Genomic DNA, 9493 nt, shown 5'->3' on the forward strand with positions numbered 1-9493 from the left:
ATATATATATATATATATATATATATACCCTTTTTGTGAATTATAGAAGAAGTCATTTTCCTCCCCGAAGTTTATTATATAACGACTGTAAGGAGGTGAAATGCAGAATAAGAACAAAGCTTGATGTTTCTCATTAATAATTCATCCATATTTCTCAAACCTCAAATGATGAAAGTAAATTTATTTATAATTTATTTAATTGAACATACCTTTTTGCATGCGAAACAAATTGAGTGTTTACTTCATATAGAGTTTGTTGTTGCTGCTTTTGGCCATTGTGTAAGGTCTCCAATTTGAGGTACTAACCTGCAGTGTTTGTTTTCTCTAAAGACCTTTGTAGTGTCCACTTCCACCAAACACAACTAAATCGCTAATTACGGTCTTCTTATCCAGCCAATGAATGTCTTCGTAAGTCTTTGAGGACTAAAACTACACCCTGATTTTTCAAAGCCCAAAACTCTGAGCCTTGAAATCTATTGATCTCACTTTATGGTCATTGTATACCTAAAATTTTTGCTTTGATACTCGTGCTTGGCAAGAGTACTTAATTTTTTTGCCACAAAAGTTTCAACCCAGGGGCAAGGACAATGAATCATATACCACTTACAAGGGTGATTAAGCATTGCCAAAAAGAACATATACATGGTTCTTCTTAAACAAACCTATATTCACTTGAGAGGGGAGATGGTCTATTCCACTAACAAAAAAGCTAAAATTGTGGCGTACAATAAAAAGACATTTTCCTCATCTTTCCAAAACCTATGTACACCATGGCCGATACCGTTCTAAGGTTCTTAGAAGGTGTTTAGGAAGCAGCTTTAGCAGGGAGCTGATTGTGAAATAGCATGGGAATGATGATAGGGGCGATCAACGATGTTGAAAAGGGGATATGGGTTGAAATCTGTTGCCCAACAGCAGATTTGGGCTGTTCGGTGGCTGTCTCTGTTGAAAAAAGTGGGGTTTACGGCGAAACAGGGTGGTACAGGCAGTGAGGAGGAAATAACCTAACAAAAGTCTGAAAAAATAGAAAACACGTGATATAAAAATTTCCCTCATAGGAAATAACCTAATTAGAAAAGGTGAAATAAAAATAAATAAAAAAAGAAAAAAATATGCGAAATCTTGGCATTTCCACACCCCCAACCCCACCTCCCACACACTACGTTTGAATCCTTGATCGCAATAGGGATTCCTCGGTATTGCAGAGTTGCCGTGGTTGGGATTGCTAATACCGTATTTCTGGTTGGACACTCTTGCGTCAATAGCTTAAAAAACAATCCCAAAAAAAAGGTGGAGAAAAAGAGAAGCCCCGTGCCTTACAAGTTAAGATAAACATAACTTGATAGAGAATTACAAAGGATGATTGATCAGAAGTTTGAAATTCACCTACTTCTAAAGTTTCTCAAAAAGGGTGCACTATAATTTGGTTGAAATGATACTAGAAAATTTCTGAAATTAACATCTTGTGATTTCCTTCTATTTATGGCTCCTCCTCCTCTGCTTCTTCACAAAATACACAAGATGATTTTATACTTTGATACAAACTATATTTCAACGCATCAATTTATATTGTCAACAATCTGATTCAAGGCTACCTAACTTACGCAAAATTTTCTAACATCTTTTCATGCTTTTATGCTAGTGGTTGAGAGTCAACTCCTTATTTGATTCATACATGAATATCGAGTCAATGCACCTTCTTCAGATTTCACACAAGAAGTTTAAAACTTAACTCACCATATAATTCTTGCATGATATTGAATTGATGCCTGACTTTAAGTTCTCTTGTTAATCACTCATATATTCATATGTTTTATGTCTAATTTTCTGGTCCGCAAACAGGAATTAATGTGCTGGCAGGTGTTGGTCTTATTTCCTTACCGTATACAATCAGAGAGGCTGGGTGGATTGGGCTGGCATTCTTGGGTCTTTTTGCAATGGTTTGCTGCTACACTGGATTTCTTTTGAAATACTGTTTTGAGAGCAAAGAAGGCATATTAAGCTACCCTGATATTGGAGAAGCTGCATTTGGGAAATATGGGCGAATTTTAGTATCGGTGAGTTCTTAATTATTTAATGGAATTTTATGAGTTGATTGGAAGCAGAAAGCATGAATGAAATTAGGTTTATATTGCATCATGTCCTTGAGTATGTGCACTTGCTATTGTTTTCATGCAGTAAATTGGTACTAGAGTAATCTATATTCATCTTAATCTACAACCATTAAAACATTCGGCTCAGGAACGTACTGACATGAATTTCACCCTTAAAGGATAGACGGTGATGTGGGGAGAAGATGTGGGGAGAAATCTCATCTACTCATCTATTTTTTTTTTTTCTTTGCTTCATATTTTTTAGCAGTAAATTTAATTTGCTTTTTAAATTATTTTAACTCTTCAAATTGTATTTTCTAACTTGTTTTTAAGCATAATATTGTCTTCCTTCTGGAATACAAAAATTAAGGCACATAAAATAATTTGATGCTAAAATGTTCGAAGGATTCCAACCGAGTACCTCTCTTTTACAAATGATGGACTTGACGTTAATCTGTACAATTATTTGTAATGTGATTCATATGCAGCATTTTTTGAAACCACTGCTAGAAACGAAGAAACTGCTAAAATTTGGTTAGAAAGTATTTATACAGTTTCCAACAATTGGAATACGACATTTTCCTGCCACAATACAATAGCCTTGTGATGTTTTGTTTAAGAAACCTTTTTTTTTGGGTCAATTGATGGTGAAAAAATCTTGCTTATTGTTCATATCTAGAAATGAGTAGATTTGCATCTTAATGTTTTTGTTTGATCTAAATGTGTGAACTTTAAAAATTTATTAGAGTGGTTAATTTTTTTTTACTTCAACGGGCCAATATTGACACTTATTGGCTATAATTTTCTTCATTAGGAATAGTCGTCATCATTTTGTCTATCTATTCATGTACTATTTGGGATTCAGCCTTAGAGGTGTTACTGCTATTTTGGAAATTATTTTTGCCCTACTTAAGTCATCTTTTCTCGACTTCTTTCTCTTGTTATTTTCTCATAAAACTTAATTTTAGAATTAGAAAATGATTGTTACAACAGGGCAATTAGCCAGACTTATAAATTTATTTAAATGTATATGCTGTACATATTTTTTATTTATAATACTATTTAATAATAATGTATTTTAAAATATATAAGAAATATAAATTAAAATTTTTATCAATATTTTGAAGCACTAAATAAGTTGAATTAAAAACGTAATATAAATTATAACTAAAAACATAATTAATATAAATAAAATGTTATAATGAATTATATTAAAATTAAAGTATTTATAAAATGTGCCAACAAAAATATTTTAAAAATTAATGAAAAATCACATAAAAATAACTCAGTTTAAAGCTCATGATCAAGCTTTAATATATGCTATTTACCTAAAACTCAAAATAAATTATAGCTAAAAATTTAATTTAAATAAAAACAACAACAACAACAAAGCCTTAATCCCACTACGTGGGGTCGGCTACATGAATCCTTTTTCTCCATTGCGTCCTATTTAGTGTCATATTTTCATTTAGTTCTAGTAAATTAAGATCATTTTTAATACAATAAGCCCAAGTCTTCCTAGGTCTACCTCTGTCTTTCTTAACACAAGTCGAATCTAAAACATCTACTCTCCTAATCGGATCATCTGATGGTTCACGTTTAATGTGACCAAACCATCTAAGACGACTTTCTCTAATTTTGTCTATCACGGGAGCTACACCAACCCTATCACGAATATATTCATTCCGCATTTTGTCTCTAAGTGTAAAGCCACTCATCCACCTAATTATTCTCATATTGGCAACACTTAACTTATTATTATGCTTCTCTTTTAAAGGCCAACATTCAGCGCCATAGAGCATTGCAGGTCTCACCACCGTCTTATAAAATTTTTCTTTCAGTCTTAGCGGTACTTTTCTATCACACAAAAGGCACACCAACTAATTTTATTTGTAAATACTTTTTCTTTTTATTCTCCAAGCATATCTTTTGCTACTTGTTTAATAGTGTTTGTTAGTTTATCCCACATCACATTTGCTTTTTCATGAATATCCCAAATTTTGAAATCTTGAATTTTACTCATAAAAATTATTTTATTTGTTTATTTTAAGTTTCTTCATCTAATTCTGCAATGATGAGTCCTAGTATTTTTTATTTTACAACTCTTAATCTTAAAATCTAAAACTAATAAACGATGTTGAGTACTTAAACTTTCACTTGGAATGACCTTACAATCTTTACAATCGCCACGATCTCTTCTTCTCATAAGAAAATAATCAATTTGTGTTTTATTAGATCCACTCTTATAAGTAATAAGATGTTCATCTCTTTTCTTGAATAAAGTATTAGTAATAACAAAATTATACGCTAAAGCAAAATCTAAAAATAACTCTACCTTCTTTATTAGTTACTCCAAAACCGTAGGCACCATGAATATTTCTGAAATCTTCTACCACTCTACCAACATGTCCATTTAAATCTCCTCCAATAAAAATTCTTTTTTCAAGAGGTATCATTTGTATTAATTCTTCTAAGTCATTCCAAAATTTATCTTTAGATCCTGTATCTAAACCTACTTGAGGAGCATAAACACTTATAATATTAAAAATCTTAGTATCAATGATAATCTTAAGGACTATAATTCTATAATCAACTCTATTAATTTTTACAACATTATATTTCAAACTCTTATCTATAATTATACCTACACCATTTCTAGTGCGACTCTTACCAGAATTATAAAGTTTAAAACCTAAATTATTAATCTCCTTAGCCTTTTCTCCAACCCACTTAGTTTCTTGAATACATATGATATTAATTTTAATATGAATCATAATATCAATTAATTTCATTAATTTATCATTGAGAGTACTTATATTCCAAGATCCTATCCTAATATTAGTTTCATTAGTTTCATGGACTAACTTGTTTACCCGCATTCGCCCGTAATGTGGGAACCCATGCTTATTTAACACTACACCCGGGTGCCGGTGTAGCGGCCCTTGCACACTTTTCACTGTATTCAGTCTATACAGCGCGTCGCTTTCAGGGGACGCCCTAGCACTTACACAATGATAAAAAAGATTCATGTCATGATTTTTTTTTCGATAAGTTTTACGCTAGTTGTCGACTACCTAACACAACCCTCCACTTTTTGCATCCGGGCTTGGGACCGGCAACAACAATGTTAAATTTAAATAAAAGAAGTTAAAAATTAATTTAAAATTAAAATGGTTTTTAAATTATCAACTTAAAAATAAATAAATTTGCAAAAAAATAAAAAAAAAATAACATTTTTTTTTTCAATACAAGCATACTAAGGGAGAAAACAAAACTAATGTGTAAAATAAAAATATACGAAAAATGTTGATCGATTCCTTGTTTTTTTGTGTAGGATCACTTACATACAAACCACTCATTTACTATGTATTTTCGTATCTAACACCTAAAATTTAATTATAATATATATATATATTATCTTTTCTACTACGACGACCCGACCTGGAGCTTAGAATTAATGAAGTCGAGAATAGACGGTTGGATGGTGAAATTAAGTTTCCTATTATAGTACTTCCCTCACTAACATTTTGATATTCAAATATTCATTACAGAAACACTAAAAAAAGTATTTTAATTAATAAGTAGAAGTTTTAGCTTTCCGGTTGCTGTTTTTCCCTCCGGTACATATTAACTCACCTTCTATTCATTTTATTCAAAAGCTTAAAACATGAAAAATTTTTAAAACAATATAGTGAGTTATCTAAAAATAACCCAAAAACAATTATACTTTTAAACTATAGTAACTCAAGGAAAAAAAACAATATGCGTGGTGATTTTTTATATTTTATTTTAGAAAATTATATACTAATCTAATGTATACATGTCATTTGCTCAATGAAATTAATTTGAACTTCTGACATGCAATAAATTTAACTTAACTTTTATTTCATATTCTTAACATTCAATCTGCCTCAAAGTACCTTCAAAACATAAACTAAGACGCCCCTGACCGATATTGTTCCGTCGGCACAACAGTCTGCGATCTAATTTATATGACTTTCTGAGGTGAAAATGTGCTTACTTGCCCCTGATCGATATTCTCCCGTCGGTGCAACGATTATTGATCTACACATTACAATTATTTAGGGTGACAAGAAAACATCTACGTGTGCGGGTACCTTGACGTTTCCTGCTAGTACTATAAGACGGTGAACTCTTTTTAACATGCACATATATGCATCCATATATATATAGTACTTAATTTTTTTCATATCATGCAATCTTTTCTTATGAGCTGTGAAATGGCGGGAGGGATTAATGTTTTTGGTGGTTTGGTAATGCCAGACCGGGAGCAATGCGAGCACGTGATGGAGTTATAAGCGCTGGCTAATAGCCCTTTGTGTTGTCGTGAGATGTAGGGAGGTCAAGTAGGAGAGCTTGGTCTAGAGAGAGGAGGAGAATGGTGAGTGATTTTTCTGCCAAATATGAAAGAGAGGGGCATCACACAGTTTTATTATTATTTATTTAATTTCATGATGGCCTGCAAGTCACGGGCAGATTTCAGATATGACCAGCAGCGAGGATTTTGATAAGAAAATTTTTTTGATCTATTTTTTAAACAAAAATTTAATTCAATTAAAGTTTTAATGTGTGAATTGATTTACAATTTCTAGTCCTTCATGCATATAGACATTTCAAGCTGTCACCTCATGCATATGTAAATTTTGAATTTGTCTTGGTGCAAAATCCATTCAATATCTATATGAGGTCAATTCATGAATTTCAGCTATCATTTTTAGCTTCATTAGTCACCCATAATCGTAGCCTATATTATACAAATCATTTATTGATAAAAAAAAATTTATTCTGCTTTATAAATTCAACTTTTTTGGCTGCATTTTAATCAGCATTTTTTCGCCTGTTGAATGAAAAAAAATGCTTAAAAACTGTGCATTTTATCCCTCTATTACTTAAATCTCAACATAAAGTTGCCGTGCATGAGTTTAAACTGTGTTGCTATATAGACCGTCATTCCACATGACGCGGCTTCCGTTTTTAGTAATATTGACTTTTTCGCAAGCACCATCCATAGTTATGATAGACACTTTGTCTATTTTTGTTTAAGGTGTTAGCTTCTAAAGGCACGAGCTGCTGCTATTGTTAGGTTGCTACGATTCCAAAGACTGACAAACCCCATGAACTTGTTGTGTAACCTTTCCAAGTTCGCATCTGTCAAAAAATCTTATGTTTGCTTTGAGGTCATCATATCATTTGACTTGGTGTAATCTTGATTTTATCAATTATAACATTTGCTGCAGTACAATTAAATTCTTACCTTTCAACGTCAATGTCTTTTTGTATTGTTCTTCACTCTTCTGTTCTTGGAGATGTACTTGATATCACACTCCCAAGTGCTAATCAATGTTGCTTAATCCATGGTGCAGATTGTCTTGTACACGGAATTATATGTAAGTGGAATTCGGAATTGAACCTTGTGAATTAGTTATCTATTATTAGTTTTATTTTTTATTTTCCTTTTCTCTTTCCTATGAGGTGACCTTTCAAGAGATCTTCAACTGTGCCTGCCACTGTTATTCTTCTGCAGTCATATTGTGTGGAATTTATTATATTGGAAGGTGACAATCTTACAAGGATGTTTCCTGGTGTTGCTTTGGATTGGGGGGGCATTCACTTAGATTCTTTACATTTCTTTGGAATTTTGACTGCTTTGATTGTATTACCAACTGCTTGTCTAAGAGATCTCAGGATCATATCATATCTTTCAGGTTTGAGAGCATGGTTTTATGGGTCTCTTCTATTTAAAAATAGGACTGGGGGTCCTCTCTGATGTTTATTATTTCCTTGCAGCTGGAGGTGTCTTTGCAACTATTCTAATTTTCATTTCTGTTCTTTCTGTGGGGGCAACAGAGGGGATTGGGTATCATCAAACAGGTGAAGTTGTGAGATGGAGTGGCGTACCTTTTTCTGTTGGAATATATGGATTTTGCTATTCTGGTCATGCAGTTTTTCCAAATATATATCAGTCTATGGCTGATCGAACAAAATTTACAAGAGCGTTAGTAATATGGTATGTTAATATCTCAAAATAAATTGCCAAGTAGTTTGCTCTATCGAGTCCTATCATTTTGATCATCTCATTCTTGCTACTTCTTATCTTCAAACAGCTTTTCTTTGTGCACAGCAGTATATGGTTCTTTTGCTGCCATTAGTTATCTCATGTTCGGTGAAAGTACGCTATCACAGATAACCTTAAATTTGCCAAAGGATGCCGTGGCATCGAAGATTGCCCTGTGGACTACTGTGGGTATCTTTCTCTTGTTCTCTTTTCTATGTTTATTGATTACTCTTTTTCTCTTTTGTGATTTTTGCTATTTGATTAACCTTTTACCAGGTAATAAATCCTCTCACCAAGTATCCTTTTCTGTCTGGGAATTTGTAGCTCTTGTGGAATATGTGCATGTTATTTTCTCTTCTTTCATCCATTTCTGGAATATATGCAGAATATACGCAGAGCAATTTTAACTCTTACATAAATTATCATTTTGCTTGCACTTGTTTTGTTCTGAACCATAGTAGATTTGCACTGTTGCTTAATCCACTGGCAAGGAGTATCGAGGAGCTTCTTCCATCAGGAATCTTCAATAGTATTTGGTGCCCTGTACTATTGAGGACAGCACTTGTCGCTTCAACCGTATGCATTGCTTTTCTTCTACCTTTTTTCGGTATGTTTTTTATTTAATATATATGAAGCTCTTTATTTTGTAATATAAATGCTTTTACTCATTTTACTCGAAATGATTCTTTTGCGGAAATGACATTTTGCTTTGTTTGTCATAATAATGAGCTCTCTTAAAAAGTAGAACCTGTCTTACATAGAGAATCATGAATGCATTTCTTAGATTATGATGATAAGAAATTGTCAGAAAGTATATATTTTTTTTTCAAAATTAGTGCTGATTGGGGTGGCACCATTGCAAGTTGATGGAGATTTGTGTGCTTTTATGTAATTGAGAATGTCCATTATTAATTGACATCATTATTTTATTTTGTTTTGTAATTTCAAATGTAAGTTTTTTTAAATGTGTATGAGGACGCGACAAGGGAGTTGCTCGTGCCCGCAAAATGGTGGGAGCAAAATTCCTCCGATACACAGAATTTTGCATTGTGGAATCGGTGATCCGATCACGGGTCGTTCGTGGTTCGCAGATTCAAAAGTTTTTTTGGAACCTAAGCTCGGCAAACCGCAACCGCTTTGTCGGCACTAAAGAGTTAGGGGGGAGTTGCCCGTAAGAAGCTGTCGGTCACCATAATTTAAATCCCGTTCCCCGCTTCGGAAGGACATTTAATTTACATATATATGTATAATTTTAGAAAAATATGAAATGAAATCAAACTGATATTTCTCACAGTTTAAATGAAAGAGCGCTCTACCTCAAATC

General features: G+C 32.8%; 1 protein-coding gene across 4 annotated transcripts in view; it reads left to right on the plus strand.

Moving 5' to 3' along the window:
* The window catches only part of LOC110023345 (vacuolar amino acid transporter 1), a 79626-nt gene that overhangs the window by 35469 nt on the left and 34664 nt on the right, over nucleotides 1-9493 (plus strand). For 2 of the 4 annotated variants that reach the window (XM_020722707.1, XM_020722708.1), the window contains exons 3-9: nucleotides 1843-2057; nucleotides 7478-7501; nucleotides 7600-7819; nucleotides 7902-8121; nucleotides 8219-8354; nucleotides 8446-8465; nucleotides 8631-8776. In XM_020722707.1, the coding sequence (XP_020578366.1) occupies nucleotides 1843-2057; nucleotides 7478-7501; nucleotides 7600-7819; nucleotides 7902-8121; nucleotides 8219-8354; nucleotides 8446-8465; nucleotides 8631-8776 (981 nt within the window). The remainder of the gene's footprint in view (nucleotides 1-1842; nucleotides 2058-7477; nucleotides 7502-7599; nucleotides 7820-7901; nucleotides 8122-8218; nucleotides 8355-8445; nucleotides 8466-8630; nucleotides 8777-9493) is intronic. The other 2 variants (XM_020722710.1, XM_020722711.1) reach the window with 1 other exon arrangement.

Source organism: Phalaenopsis equestris, unplaced genomic scaffold (assembly GCF_001263595.1).
Source record: "Phalaenopsis equestris unplaced genomic scaffold, ASM126359v1 Scaffold000224, whole genome shotgun sequence".
Taxonomy (NCBI): Eukaryota; Viridiplantae; Streptophyta; class Magnoliopsida; order Asparagales; family Orchidaceae; genus Phalaenopsis; species Phalaenopsis equestris.